General features: G+C 52.7%; 2 protein-coding genes across 2 annotated transcripts; one reads left to right on the forward strand and one right to left on the reverse strand.

The window, feature by feature from the left end:
• Positions 1–3,330: 3,330 nt before the first annotated feature.
• IL10RA (interleukin 10 receptor subunit alpha) lies at positions 3,331–6,838 on the forward strand. The gene is made up of 6 exons (XM_087703516.1): positions 3,331–3,792; positions 3,874–4,049; positions 4,471–4,634; positions 4,833–4,983; positions 5,544–5,665; positions 6,203–6,838. The coding sequence occupies exons 1-6, from the start codon at positions 3,389–3,391 to the stop codon at positions 6,836–6,838; spliced, it is 1,653 nt and encodes a 550-aa protein (XP_087559642.1). The 5' UTR covers positions 3,331–3,388.
• Positions 6,839–8,617: 1,779 nt separating this feature from the next.
• On the reverse strand, positions 8,618–14,985 carry SMIM35 (small integral membrane protein 35). Its single transcript, XM_087706441.1, has 4 exons — positions 14,830–14,985; positions 11,244–11,360; positions 10,632–10,665; positions 8,618–10,517 (listed from the first exon to the last, which is right to left on the reverse strand). Exons 1-4 carry the CDS (start codon positions 14,834–14,836, stop codon positions 10,334–10,336), a joined length of 342 nt encoding a protein of 113 aa, XP_087562567.1. The 5' UTR covers positions 14,837–14,985; the 3' UTR covers positions 8,618–10,333.
• Positions 14,986–14,991: the final 6 nt, after the last annotated feature.

A 14,991-nucleotide genomic window follows, 5' to 3' on the forward strand; every position in this document is an offset into this window, starting at 1 on the left:
TGATTGCATGCTACTAAAAGAGGTAGGCAGGAGAGCCTTTCTGGAATCCTGGACTGGTGGAGGAAGCGTGGGAGGCCACTTTCAAAGGCCTCTTCTCAGGGTAATGGTGATTAAATAGCTGGCCAGTTGCTGAAATGTTGTAATACTGTAACGAAGATGCCATGGCAGCAATGAGTCAGAAGAGTTATTTGACTGCTACCGGTTTAAGAGGCTGTAACATAGAGAGGCCCTGTGAGGGCGTGCCTCTGTGTGTGTGTGCGCGTGCGTGCGTGCGTGCGCGCTCTTTTGTGCTATAGTTGATGATTGATTGCCTGACTTTGCCTAGTATGTGTATGTATATATTCCTTGTAGATAAACCACTATTTGAAAGACAAATCTGTTTACTGTATTTTGCTCCTGGGTTGTCTCAAAATAGTCACACTGTGTGTACTCTGACATATCTGATTACCATCTACCCTTTTTTTTCATACATTTCTAGTAAAAGAGAATCTGCTACTTCCTTTTTAAAAAAAAGATTTTTATTAACAAACATGTAAAATACACAGACAAAATTTAGACGTACACCACATTTATACAATACAATACGAACAGGAACTTCCTGTTCTTTATAATAGCAATTATCAATCAATACCGCTCACCTTATATTATTTCCCCTTCTATTGTATTTCATTTGGATTTCACCATTCTTAACCCTCTTATTTTGTGGAATAGGCACATTGCAAACAAGTAAAAGCTGCTGCAAACAGGACAGTCTCCAAGGGCAGCACCAAGACAAAACATCCCACCACAATGGAAGAAACCAGGCCAAATGGAAGGGTCTCCGTTTGCCTGGAAGCCAAATGACCTTAAGAAGGATCGTCAGACTGGCTAGGGTCAGGTGGATTCCTGGGCAAGTCTGCTGATGAACACGCATTCTTTCTCCTCCCGCTTCAGCAAATGGCCAAGGAACTGAAGCCTTATTGAGGACTAGGTGCAGTCAGCAGGAAGAGTCACCCCTGCTGCTGGCTGGGAAGCTCTGAGGGGGGGTGGGAGCTGTGAAGATATCCAGATCCAAACCTTTGGGTTGCCTTTGAAAGTTGGAACCACAGTTTTGCTGTCTAAAATCAGGAGGAGCCTGGAAGCAATAAACAAACCAAAATTATCCTCCTCCTGGCTCCAGTCAGGGTAAACTGGCGCTTCTCATTCCAAAGCCTCACATCATGCACAGAAGGTCTGCATTGAACAGCCTGGAGAACGGAGGCATCTCCCTCTCCCGCCCCCCCCCCCTCTTTCACCAACTCTGAAAAAGCAGGTGTGAACCTGAGGCCTTTAAGGAACTGAGAATGAAACTGCTGCCGAGGGGGCGGAAACAGCTCCAGATGTGGTGACTGTTTCTCAGGGGGGAACCACTTGACTGGAACATGAACAAAATTGGGAAGTAGGATGAACAAATTTCTCAGAGCAGAACGATTACAACATTTGGGGGTTTTCTGTTTCTGTTTCTTTCTTAAAAGGGAAACATGAGATACATTTATAAAATCATTCTCACTCCCATGAAAATTGTGGCAGATTTTAATCTCTTTCTTTTAATATCGTAATTTGGTGAGGTTGAACGGTGAGAAATTCAGGGAACAGTAAGAAAGTTTTTATTTTTGCATCCAGCAGAATTAACTAAGGAATGTACACTTCCTAAGGGACACCGACAGGAGCGGCGACGGAGGGGAATAAGCCAATGCACTAGAGGGGCGGACTGACTTTAATGAGCACCATTTGTTTCATTGGATTAATTGGAAGAAACTAAACAAGGACAGTCCAGGTCAGGACTCAGATGGGAGACCATCAGAAATCCCTGGACCAAAAGTCAGGCGGGGAAGGGAGGAAACTTTGCCCCAAAGGGAGACAGTGGCAAACCCCGTCTGCACAATTGTCAAGAGCACCAGACAAACATGTTGTGCTGACCAGAGATGAGCCTGAGACAGGGCAGCCGGTTGGGAGGCCTCTCAGGAAAGCTCCAGCTGGAAAGAGGCTGGGCATAGAGTCTCCCCCTGTGGCTGCAGAGGCCTCCCTCCTCCTCTTCCTCCTCCACTGCCCTGCACATGTGGCGGCTTCTGGGCCAGGAGAAGTATGGCACTTGTCCAATGGAAGGTGGCCAGGTGGAGCCGCCTCCCACCAGGGACGCAGACTTTCCCTGCAAGGGGGACACGGAAGACGCCCGAGCCTGCTCCACTGAAGCGCACTTATGGACTCACATAGCCACACCTTAGATGGCCACCGAGCACTACTTGGCCATCGTGATGAGCCCAGGAGGGACCACAGGCTCTGAGGGAGGGAGGGCCTTTCCATGGTGCTTCCCTGGGGTGCTTTTGGGGGGGGGGGGCTAGGAGGCCAATACCAGGTTCACAGCAGCCTTGCTCCCCCTTGGTGAAAGGAGCTTGGCTTTGGCTTTAGCTTCAAGGTGGGCCTTGCCCGGGGGGGGGGGAGTTATCCAAAGGAGAGGCCGCTTTCAAGCCCTTCTCTGTGCACCGGAAAGTCCGGCTGGGGAAAACCAGCCAGTCAGAGGTGTCTGACCCCCCGGGGAGATGAAAACGAAAGGAGCTGCATCTATTCTAAAGCCCTTCCAGATGTTGCTCTCTTTATTTCCCCCTCCTCAAAGGTTTAGTTTTACAAAATGAGAAGGACAGAATGTTAAGTGGAGCAACTCTTAAATCCAGCTTCCAGCTCATCGGTTCCAGAGGATGGGAAAGGCGGTTTCCCTGGACGCACTTTCATTCAGTCTCGCGTCTTTTGACCGCAGAAACAGCCCCAAATGAGGGTAGCAGGGTGGCAAATTGCCCAAGTGGTGGAAATCAGAAACGGCCTCCGAGTGGAGAACCCAACAGTTCCCCCCAAAGGCTTTGGGAGGCAGCACTCCCCACAGGGGGGGGGGGGGGACAACCCAAGGCCAAGAGCCATGGGAAGTCAGGATGGGAGCTGGGAAACCAAACATCTCTAATGCTCCTTCTTCCTCCTCACAACAGCAACCATCTGAGGTGGGTGGGCTGAGGAGGGAGAGGGACTGGTGGGAGGTCACCCAGCTGACTTTCATGCTCAAGCAAGACTGAAATTCACGGGCACCCGGTACTCTCCTAGTGCCTTAACCACCAGACCAAACTGTCTCTCCACCTCCCTCCGGTGAAGACAGGGGCCGCCCAGAGTTGAAGGAGGCTCTCAGTTCAGAAGCAGAAGATGAGCAGCCAGGCGGGGTGCGGGGTCGCGGCGGGGTGGGCAAGCCGGCAGCCAAGAGCTCCTGGCATCTCTTGATGCTCCTTCCCAATTGTCCGTCGTCGCGCTCCTTCTCTGGCAAAACCGGCGAGTCCCGCGGCAGAGAGGAGGCGCGGGCGGGGCTTTCCCCCGAAGGGGGCAGCGGGGAATGCCCAGAGGAAGTGAGAGCGGAGCCAGCTGCTCCAGCGCACGGCAGCCGAGGCTCTTCTTTCAGTCGCCCTCTGGCAAACCCCTCGGATGGCCGGCATGGGGGTGTCGGCGCTGCTGCTGCTGCTGCTGCTGCTGCCGTTCGCCTCCTGTCTTGCGGGCCACGGTGAGTGAAGAGCCAAGCGCGGCGACTGCCAAGCGGCGGGCCGGCCGGAGCGGGAGGGGGAGGGACGCCAACGGCCTGCTAACCGCCCGGGCGCTGCTGCCTGTGTCCTCAGGCGGAGAGCGGATTCTCGCCGCGCCCACGGACGCCCACTTCCAGGTCCGGCTCTTCCATCACCTGCTTCGCTGGGAACCGGGCCCTCAAGCGGCCGCCGGGGTCCTGTACGAGGTGCAGTATCGGAGGTAAGGGCAGGGCGAGGCAGGCGGGGGAGAGAGGCGGCTCGGCTCGTGTCTTCCGTCGGCTTCACTTCCCGCCGCCCGCAGGCTCGGCAACGACAGCTGGAGGGCCGCCGCCAACTGTACCCGGATCGCGCTCACCTTCTGTGACCTCACCTGCGAAACTCAGCAGCCCGCGTTTTACTACCTGGCCCGGGTGCGCGCCGTAGCCGGGAACAGCTCCTCCGCCTGGAACTGGACGCGCCGATTTACTCCCAGCCAAGGTAGCGCAAGAGGCCGAAGAGCCTCTCCCTCCGGGACCAGGCAGGGCCCGAGAGCCACGGGCTCCTTCCGTGGGGAGGGTGGGGGGGATGCCGGTCCCAGGAGGCCAAACTGGGAGGGGCTCAGGGCGACCCTTTGGGGTGGCATCTTCCTCCAGATGCACTTCCAGCGTCCTCTCGCCCGGCGGTGAAATTCAATTTTTTTTACTCCCTTTTTACTGGTTCTGTGGGCGTGGCTTGGTGGGCGTGGCTTGGTGGGTGCGGCAGGGGAAGGATACTGCAAAATCCCCCTTCCCTCCCCACTCTGGGACCAGCCGGAGGTGCCATTTGCCGGTTCTCTGAACTACTCAAAATTTCTGCTACCGGTTCTGCAGAACCTGCCAGAACCTGTTGCATTTTACCTCTCCCCTCCCCTCCCCTCCAGCAACTCTATGGCTCTCCAAGGTGACCCTCTCCAGGAGCAGGAACCAGATCCATGTCTCTCTGCAGCTTCCCACCAGCTGCTGGGCCAACCTCTCTTATGAAGGCAGCTATGAGGCCTGGGGGGAATATCTTGCCCGAGTCCGAAGAGTGTCGGACGACCAGGAGGTGAGCCTCAGTCCATCTCCAGTGCCCAAGTGAGCGGTGGGGCTGACTGGGGGAGTTGGAACGGCAGCCACCGAAGCACCCGCAGAAGCCCCTGAGGAGCCCAAGGGTGCCATGGGCTGGGACAACAGGCGGCATAAGCTTGGTAGGGGGGAAGGGGCTTATTTGGCCTGACGAGGGTCCGCCCATTCCCCTCCACAGTTCCTGCAGGCCCACAGCAGCCTGGAATTTGACCTGCCCCTGCTGCTGTGGGGGGAGGAGTACTGCATCAGCGTGAAGCCTCGCGTGACCTCCAGGCCAAACCCTGCTAACTGGACGGAGGAGCAGTGTGTCTCCATCCCCCCCCTAGAAGGTGAGCACCAGCCTTCTCTCTGTACCTCTGGCTCACTCCCTGCACCCAAGAAAGTCAGAGCCTGTGGCAAAACCCTTCCCCTCTCCCCCTCCCTCCCTCCCTCCCTCCCTCTCCCCCCCATCACACACAGCCACAAACAGTGAAGCTTATCTTAGAGGCAGCCCTCTGCTGGCCCATCTAAGTCATTGGCCTTAACATACCTACTTTCTTTAAAAGTCTGGAGGCCCCTGAGCAGCTTTGAGATAAAACTGGGTACTTCTAGACTAGAAACGGGTCAAGTGGGGAGAAGGCTCTCTTGGTCTCAGCCCAAGACTAACAGGGAGAGTGGCCTTTATCTAGCTCCCCAGGGTTAGGATCTTCCTAGGTCTTTTACTGCCCTACATGTGGCAAACATTCTTGGTGTCCGTATTTTTTTCTGGATCAAACTCTTGGCTTGTTTCCTACACAACGGCTGGTACATTTGGTGGCCAGAGTAAGAGGGCACAGTTTGCCCAGCACTGCCTATCTTGGACGAGTGGCCTGCCCTGAGAAATCAATCACGTGTGGACATTCCTTTGCAGAGAAGACTGTCCTTACCCCGAGTTTGGCCCTCCTGACTCTCCTCAGCCTTGGAATTCTGGGCGCAGGGCTGAGCTTGGCCTCTGCCTACAAGAAGAAGCCCACAAGGATGCCTTCAGTCCTGGTAAGGTCCCCCCCTCCTCCCCAAAATAACCACCGCTTCCCAAAACTAGATGGCCTTCAGAAAGCCAATAGGAAAGTTCTCTGATGCTGGCCAAATCCCAGCTCCCCAAAAACTCTCGAAGAAGGAATGGTGTCCATTGTCCAAAGGGTGAGAGCCCCCCCCCCCATTTCCAGGGTATTTTGCCCTCCCCAACAATGACTTAGTTAAACTGCTAACTTTCTTTAAACTTAGAAGCCATTTTCGAAAAACCTTCCTCACCTGAAGCTAAGAGAGGACGGTCAATCCACAGCTACGGGGGAAGGGTCTGAATCCCCAGACAGCTCTATTCAGATTGATTGATTGAGCCATTGTCCATGCTGATTATTCTTTCCCTTGGAAAGGGTTGTTGTCTGGGGGTGCGGGGGGAGGATCTTATTTCTGGGAAGAACCTCCTGAATTGGGTGAGATTCCCCGGAAGAGCTGGAGTGACCCCTAGCTGGGGCTGCCTGGAGAGACTCTGCCAGCTGACTCTCCCCCTTCTTTTCTTTTGCCTACCAGAAATCACCCCTTGGGCACAGCTTCTGCTGGGGACTGATGGAGGAAAGTGAAATCTGCATCCAACACATGGAGACCGAGTCCATCCAGCAGCTCTTCTTCCTGGGCCCACAGGACCACGCACACCTGGAGGGGAGAGGGAGCCCTGGCACTGGAGCGGTGCTTCCAGAGAAGAACGGCCGCCGGCGGGAAGAGGAGGGAAGAGGGCTGAAGGAAGGCAGCGGCTGCAGTGCAGACAGTGGCATTTGCCTGCAGGAAATCTCTGGCAGCCTGGACAATCTGCATTTCACCTTGGACGTTGGTCAAGAGGCCGGCGTGCAGAAAGAGGCCGGAAGCTCTGGGATAAACGGGCAGCCGCTCCCAGGGGAAGGATCACCACCCGAGGATGTGACTGAGGCCCATTTTTCTGGGTACAAGCAACAGTCAGGGGCTCCTTTGGGTCGCCTGGGGCCTCCCTCCAGCACGGATGGGGAGCTGCTTCCCCATCCCAGTCTGACTACTGGCTATTTGAAGCAGACCTTCCTCGGAGCCCCCCCTGGCTTGCAGGGGGCTGCCCTCCCGAAGGACTTCCTGCATCGCCTGGGTCAGGAGGAAGAGCAGTTTCCAAGCAGCTTCTCCCCGGACGTCTTCGGACCGTAGGAGTGGCAGGCTCCTCCTCTCCAGACGAGAGCCTCCCTTGTCACTTCCCCCCCTCCAGCGACAGCTGATCTGGGATCCCCAGGGATCTCCTTCTCAGGGCTAGGTAGAAGAGGTCTGCCTCCTCCCCGGGATCCACAAGGGCAGAACCCTGCAGAGAACTGAGAATCCCTCTTGAGAGCGTGAGAAGGGAAGCGGGAGCCCGGATGCAAAGCTCCTGAGTGCCTCGTTGCATTTTCTCTTCTTTTCAAACTCTCCCGAAGGCCTCCTGCGCTCTGTGAGGCTGGAGGAGAAACCGGGGGTTCCCAAGGCAGAAACAGAAGCGGATACGGTGAGGTAGTCCTCGCTTAACGAGCAGAGTTGGGACCAGCAACTCAATCACTAAGTGATCTAGTAGTTAAAGAAGGCGTCTCCTGTATATTTCTCCTGCCAGCTTCTCCGTTGGCTCTGCTTGTATTAAGCTGGCTAGGAAGCCCCCACGTTGCTCATGCGACCATGGGACCCCGTGATAATGGTAGCTGCCCTCTGGATGCAAAGTGCCCGAATCTCAAGACATGTCTGTCAGGATACTGCAACAGACGTAAGTGCGAGGACTGGTCGTAAGGTTACTTTTTCAGCGCTGTCATAGTTTTGAACAGTTGGTAAACAGGGCAGTTGTTAAGCAAGGACCACCTGTGGTGCGGCTCACTCTCCCTTTTCTTCTGAAAAGGAAGGCAAAAAGGGGCCTTGCACACGAGAGAAAGAAAGCGCCTGAGTCTGGGGAAGGCTGTGCTACGAAAGGGGGCAGTGGGGGCCTCCAGGAGGGAAAAGCCCCTCTGGATCCTCTGCAACGTTGGTTGGTGCCATCCAAAGCGCCCCCAGAGCTGCAACCCGGGATGGACGCCATCCAGCTCTCTCTCCATGGAATCCCTTCCTCCTGCCCCCTTTTGCCTTTCCAAACATCCGCAGGAGCTGCCCATTTGCTGACTGTCCGGGAGGAGAAGCCATGCGGTGACCATGCAGCTGGCCTGCAAAGGTCCAGCCATTCCTAAATAGGGGTGGGGGGGCTGGTGTTGGAGGTCTATCTGGAGTCCTTCCCTAGGAAGGAGCTGGAGCAGTGATAAAGAGCCAGACCTCAGGCACCCGGATCTCAGGGAGGGCCCTGGGATGAGGAGGTGGGGATAGAGACTCTGCCTTGCCTGGGAATGGTGCTGGGCAACAGAAGGTGGGGGGGGGGCACTCAGCTGCCCAGGTCTTCAGCAGCTCACAGGACAAGCGTCTGCTCAACACAAATGCACCTTAAGTCTTGCCTTCCCCCCCCCCTCTCGAAGAGCCCTCCTCCCAGGCCAAGCTTCCTAAAGAGGCCACCCCAGACCATCTTTTATTTTATTTTATTTATTGTATTTATTTATTGTATTTATTTTATTTTATTTAAAGAATTTATATGGTCACCCAACTCTGACAATGTGAAAAGCTTACAAGAAACCACTAAAATAAAAATGACAATCAAACTGTTTCTGTTTTTCTGGTTAATGCAATAGTCTGGACAAAAGGATCACCTTAAAAAAGCCTTGGATTTTTTTTGTACAAACCAACTTTATTTATTTAATGTATTTTAAACTCTGCTAAATTATCCTTACCAATGTCTTTTGCCTTATTTAATGAATATTGTGTAGATATGTGATACTTCAGGATTAAAGTTTGAACACAGCACAATAAAGAATGCATTTCCATGATGGTAAATTAAGACTTTGGGGAACGGAGCCTCTTCCCCCTCCCCCGGCCCCCCAGGTGGATTGGATGTTTCTCAAGAAGGTTCCTCTAAAGGGCTTCACCCTTCTTGCCCATGGCTGGGAGGGGCTTATGCCAGGAGGGCTGGCCAGTTCCTGTTGTCCTAAACAGGGATCGGCCTCCCTCCCTCCTTCAGCATTTAAGAGCAAGGATTTGTCCCAGGATTTCTGGGAAGGGGGGGGTGGACTATAGAAGAGGGGCATGGACTGAGCCACTTGGCGCCAGGGAAACCCATCCGGAATTCTCCTGTTAAGATAATAGCTCCACAAGCAACTGCTGTCTTTCTATTTCACACACACACACACACAGAGACCCCTCTGTCTGCAGAGAATCAAAAACTGAAGAGAAGCAGCCCAAAGCATGAAACGCCCCACAGTCAACCAAAGGGAGGCCATGGCCCAAGCACTGCTGTTCGTGTGCTGCCTGGTCAGGGGCTCCCTCAGTGGGGACGATGGGCTGGCTAGCTGCAGGGTTGTTACAGCAGCTGGTTCTGAAGTGCAACCGGCCAAGGCTGCTGGTCTAAAGAGAAGGGCGCTGGGATTTCATGGAGCACAGAGCAGGCGTAGACTTGGCCGGGATTGCTGGGACCTGACAATCCAGTATTACGCAAAAGAGCCAAGGAGGGATTCAACTAATCCAGCTTCCTTCCCTAGAGTCCCAGTAGGACACCTGACTCAACCTGCAGGAGCACCGCCTGCTCCTCCTCCCACCACCACCCTGAAAAGGGATTTAAGTTGATCGCATCCCCCCCCCATGCATTGTTTCCAAGAGGGTTTTGAGTTCTGGCCACCCTTCAGGTATTCTCCTTGGGAAGCTATTTTTCCAAAGGTGCTTCCCCCCCCCCTTGAAAACATTTTGCTTTTCATCCAAGAAGCAAAAAAACTCATTCTTTTTTTGGGGGGGGAGGGGGGGACACTTTTGGGACAACCATGACCTGGATGATTGGGAATCTCCACAGACATTCGTTAAGCTATTGTAAACATCCTTTTCGTCTTTGTTGCTCTTCCCTGGACTCTTCCTAGGCCCTCAGCATCTTTTTTGTATCGTGGCGACTGGAGCGGGATGGAATCAACCTTCGAGATGGGACCTCCCCACTGAATTAGAGAGTGGTGTCATCGCTTCCTGTGACCTCGGTGCTCTCCTCCTGCTGATGCAGCCTGGAATTGCTTTGGCTTTTTCGGCTGCACCCGGGTGAGACTTATGCTTAAGCCAGAGTCCCTCCCAGCCTCCTCTCAGCTGCAGCTGAGGAAGATATTCTCTCTCCTGCAGCTCCCCCTCTGTTTTTTCCTGCCTAAGGGCAGGATTTATTTTTTCCCCACCACCGAACCGCACCTTCTTGAATTAGACCCATCTTGAATGTTCAAATTGGTCAAAATCTTTCTCAATCTTGAAGGCATCTTTCAAAGTTTTAGCAATTTCCCCCACAGTTGGCGTCATCCACAGTTGATGAGTGCTCCCTCAATCCCCTCCTCTTGCGGGTCGTTTCTGAAGGTGTTGGAAGAGCCCTGGGGCCAAGACCCTGAGGAGCCCCGCTGCATACGTCCGTCCAGGCAGATGTCGTTCTACTGAGGACCAGACGCTGAGTCTGGTTGGCCATCCAACTTCAGGTCAACCTGGCAGGAGTCCTAAGGAGCAGCCTGGAAGGAGTGGGGTCCACCCATCTCTGCTCTCAGGAAGAGGCTTCCCAGCTGCCCAAAGCCAAAGCTTTCCCTCCTGCCGCCCAGCACTTCAGATCCTCACGGCAGCTATGGAGCCGGGCCAGGATGATGCTGGAAGAGCCTCATGGTCACTTATGCGCATCTCCGTCCTACGGTCCCTCTCGTGAAATTGCCCACAGCCGACACCTGCTCCGTGTGTGGCACCACTGATGGTGAAGGGAGGGGCCAGCTCCAGTCCCAGCGGCCTCAGGTTGCTAAAGGGGGCAAAGACACATCAACTGGCAGAAGTATGCTGGTGGGGGGCTTAGTGTTATGGCACCTATGGCAACTCTTATGAACCCCAAAGCAGCTCCCTGAAATGCACTTACCGGATGTGATAAAATCTGAGCACAAAATTAGGCCCTGGAGGAAATAAAACAAGGCAAGACGGTTAAATTCTGAGCACCAGATTCTTTAATACTTCTGCTCTAGAAAAATTACAGAAGTGGTGATGGACTCCCTCTTTAAGGCTCTACCGTTTTAATAAGGAACAAGCCCAGGCACGGGGGGGGGGGAGGGGGAATGCTGTGTGGAGGGATTAATCCTCCCCCTTGAACTGACTTTCGATAGCGAGATGGGCACCACACAAATCTAATAAATAAATAAAATAAAAATACTTTCCATTTCTCTCTGTGTTTATCATGCACAGCTACCAAGCCCACCCACCCCCACACAATAGGAGCCCCCACGTTCACTGTTACTGCTGCAGGATCATATAAGGATAAAGGCTGGTTCCCATCAACCTCCTCCAAAAATTGATTCCACCATTAGAGAGTCTGCTGTCTGCCGTGATGAAAAGTCTCTGGGGCTGCAGCTGCTCTCTGCTATCTGAGGTGAGGAAATCTCCCCAAGCAGGTTCCTGCTTTTCCAATTGTCCCTAAAATCTAAGGGTCTCCAGTTACCTTGCCATCACATCTATGACTCCATTCTGCCCCACTTACTGTCCCAGCAGGGTCCTTCCTGGTACCACCTGACCAGGACATAGCCAAGAACTCCGAGGATCAGGAGGGAGAGGCTGACACCAAGGACCAAACCAGGGATGCTGATGGACTCTCTTCCTGCAAATAAAACAGCAGGGTCTGGGGAAGATGGGGCACTGGGCTGTTTGACACCAGTGGCCAAGTGAGAGGCCCTTCAGCCTGGGCCTGGGGTACCCAACTCCAAGAAGAGGGGCAGTGTGGGAGGCATTCCTGTCTGCACATGCAAACATCTGTGTGAAAGTGGATGGGTGGGCTCCTGAGCCACTGGCACACGCCCAGGGAGCTGCAGCCAAGCATCAACTGTAGTCTGAAAACTTTGGAAAGGGGCCCCCAACTTTTCCAAGCCAGATTCCTCCCCACCCCACTTTCTCCTTCTCCTCAAAAGCCGAGACCCAAAGAGTCCTCCTACCTGTTCCCCATGAAAGGAGGCACCACACAAGTCAAACACTGGGGAGAACAAAGCCGAAGGAGAGAGAGGATGTTGCCTCCACCCCCAAGGATGTTCTTACATGCAGACATTCCTGGGAATAATAGAACTTGGAAGGCAGGCATGCCCTAATGAAAGTTTTTTTCCCCTTTTTATCTTTTATTTCCTTATTTTGTTTCAAGCATCTCACTCCTCCTATTGTTTTTATTGCCACCCTGAAGAATATTGTGGCTACATCGTTATAGTAAAGGCTTAAAACAAGCGTTTAAAACAAAGATTCCTCTAAGAACCCACCCCAGAGTTTGGGCATGATGAAGTCGCTGCGCAGAGCGAGTGGGGCTGTTTTGGCCTAGCAGATACCCTTGTCTGGCGGCGGCTGCTTTAGCAGGGCCGACTTTTCCCTCCTGCCAGCTAGAGGTCTTATCCGTCAGAGCCACACTTAAAGCCCTGCTCCTTTTGCCCACTGACCCCCCCAGTTTGTGGCACACGTGGCACTGACATTCCCCCAGGCATCCATTAAGCAACCGAGGGGAGGTGGGCCTTCTGCCTCCGGCTGCTGCGAGCAATCCCTTCGTCCGCCAGAAGGGGGCGGCAAATGCTTTCTAATTTCAGCATCTGATGCGAGCTGTCAGGAAAACTATCTCTCCTTTTCCTTTTTTTGGACTCTCCTAAATCCTCAAGGTAGCAACCGATCGGCACAATGGAGTCTGTTCTGTCCCAAGCTTCTAATATATAAGGACGCAGATTTGGCTGTCTGCCACAACTAAGGAGGCGGATAAGCAACCCCTTGGCTAGGAGCCCAGAAAATTATCTCTATGAAAACAAGGCTTGAATTCACGAAATTCTCCCAATCTTTCACTACGCTTGGATTAGTAGGCTCTTGTTTCCTGCAACATTCCCCTCCCGTCGCCCCACCAATAAGCTCTCAGGGAGGGGCCAATCAGTATCCACCTGTTCCCATTCCCTTCCGTGAGCCTTTTTCCAAAGCTGCTCCCTCCTCCTCTCAGCCTCCCTCTGTTCTTCCTCACTGCTCCCTGACTCGGATGCCATCTGGTGGCCAACGGGCCTCTCTAGCCCCTGCTCTGATTCCCCCAGACTCCAAGATCCCTATCGCAGCTCCTGCTTTTGAGCCAGGTTTTACCTACTCTGTACTTGTGCCTTTGGCTCCTGCGTAAATATAAAACCTTTCTTTTCTCCACATTAAATGTCAAGGTGTTGGATAAGGCCCATTGTTCAAGTTTGTCAAGATCTTTTGGGGCCCTGAGCTTCTCTTCTGGGGTGTTGGCTATTCCTGCCAACTTAGTGTCATCTGCTAATTTGATGAGTTCCTCTTCTATTCCCTCATCTAAGTCATTGATGAAGATATTGAATCCTAAGACGGAACCTTGTGGTACCCCACTGCTTACTGGTACTTCCCTCCATGGAGACGTACCACCATTAAGGACTACTCATTGAGTATGGTTTGTCAGCCATTTAGAAATCCACCTGGTGGTGATGCTGCCTAGCCCACATTTTTCTAGTTTAGCAAGAAATACCGGTAGGTGGTGGTCTGCTTTGTCAAATGCCTTGCTGAAGTCTAAGTATATACTATTTCCACAGCATTTCATTGTAATTTAGTCATTTTGTCAAAGAATGAAATAACATTGGTTTGGCATGATCTGATCTTAACATACCCGTGTTGGCTATTAGTTATAACTTTGTTTCTAGATGTTCACAGATCTGTCCCGCCCCGTCCCCCCACCCCCGCCACCCCAGGATCTTCCCAGATATTGATGTTAGGCTGATTAGCCTGTACTTTCCCACATCTGTTCCCCCCACTCCCTTTTATTTATTTTTGAAGATGGAAACCACATCAGCTCTTTTCTAAACTTGGTGTTCCAGGGTTTTTTAAATATATGATACAATGGTTGTGAGATAACATCTGCCAGCTCCTTCAGAATTCTGGGACGTAATCCATCAGGTCCTGGTGATTTATATTCATATTTATATTTCCTCGCTTATCAAGCATTAACAGCTCCCAAGTAAACTCAGGTGTCTTTTCAGGGGAGTGGTACTCTTAGTTTTTTCTTTCTTTATACATTTCTCTTCTTTCAAGATAAACCTTCCAAGAAGGCAAGCTACATCCTTTGAAAAGTAATTTTAAGCATCTAGTATAGCAAGAAAAATTGTAACCAGTCAATCTTGAGAAAATAGCATTTTCATTGCCAATGGGAGGCAAGTAGAAGAGATGTTCCTTTGGCATTGTGCCAGCCTCTTGAGGAATGGCAAGTTTGCAAAGCTCAGGGTCCCCCCTGATTCTATCCCGAACAGACATGGCAGGTCAAAGGCAGCATCCTGAATAGTGCTTGGGGGGGGGGGGGAGCAGGGAACAGAAGGGGTCAATCCCAGCCAACCATTGTCTCTACAGACAATGTAGGCAAACTCTTTTCTGAGCAGAGGAGACTGGTACATGGCTGGTTTTCCCAACCCTGGAAGACACAGATAATTGAGGCTGGGCCATCTCCACCCAAGAGGATGTATTGAGGCCACTTGTGTCCTTCCAAGGTGGGCAAAATCTAAGCACGTCCTCTGGGAGGCTGGCCTGCTGTCAGCACACAGTTGTTGTACAGGTCTACCATTTGTTTCTCCTGCTCAACATAGCTACTGCCTCAGCCCACTCAAAGCAGGAGATGATGAGAACTGTCATCACAGGTTATCCAGAATCTCTGCACATCTTCTCCCCAAAGTTTCATCATCGAAATTCAAGGCATCCTCAGAGAAAGCGTCTTCTGTCGCCCAAGTAGTTGAGAGACCCAACGAGCCCAACACTCCTGGCAACAGTTCCTTGCACAGCCAACGTCATTAGCAGGCTGAGAATCAGTGGAGCACAACCTACACAGGTCCAGAGAGAGGCTGCTGATCCAAAGCCCTCAAAACATCACTCAGCCCTCCTGCTTCCTCTGCCCTTCGCCCATCAGGGCCACCCAGAAGAAGAGCAACGCTAAGCCTCCCGAATAAGCCAGATGGAAACCCTGCCATTTCTCAGAGCTCTGGGATTCCACCCCCACCCATCTCTTCAAGGGCCTGCATCTCATGGGGTGGGGTGGGGTGTGGAGCTAACTCGGGAAATTCAACTTTTACCTGTCATTGCAAAATGCAAAGCTTGCCTACAGGAGGCCAGAGGATTCCCTTCTGCTGGCCAACGGGGCTCTTAAAGCAGCTGCTCTCTGGGAGCCATCAGCAGGCAGGAACTGCAGGGGCTCCCTCCAAGGCCGCCCCTCTTAGCACAGGCCCAGCGACTGC

This window comes from Thamnophis sirtalis, unplaced genomic scaffold (genome assembly GCF_051295495.1).
Source record: "Thamnophis sirtalis isolate CommonGarterSnake01/CBP01778 unplaced genomic scaffold, rThaSir2_p1.2 scaffold_2, whole genome shotgun sequence".
Lineage (NCBI taxonomy): Eukaryota > Metazoa > Chordata > Lepidosauria > Squamata > Natricidae > Thamnophis > Thamnophis sirtalis.

Coding starts and splice junctions, on each gene's coding strand:
- IL10RA (XM_087703516.1), top strand. CDS start 3,389: ATGCCCAGAGGAAGTGAGAGCGGAGCCAGCTGCTCCAGCGCACGGCAG. Junction 4,984..5,543: donor CTCCATCCCCCCCCTAGAAG/GTGAGCACCAGC, acceptor ATTCCTTTGCAG/AGAAGACTGTCCTTACCCCG. Junction 5,666..6,202: donor CAAGGATGCCTTCAGTCCTG/GTAAGGTCCCCC, acceptor TTTGCCTACCAG/AAATCACCCCTTGGGCACAG.
- SMIM35 (XM_087706441.1), bottom strand. Junction 10,666..11,243: donor GGAAGGACCCTGCTGGGACA/GTAAGTGGGGCA, acceptor TATTTCCTCCAG/GGCCTAATTTTGTGCTCAGA. Junction 10,518..10,631: donor CTCAGATTTTATCACATCCG/GTAAGTGCATTT, acceptor TGCCCCCTTTAG/CAACCTGAGGCCGCTGGGAC.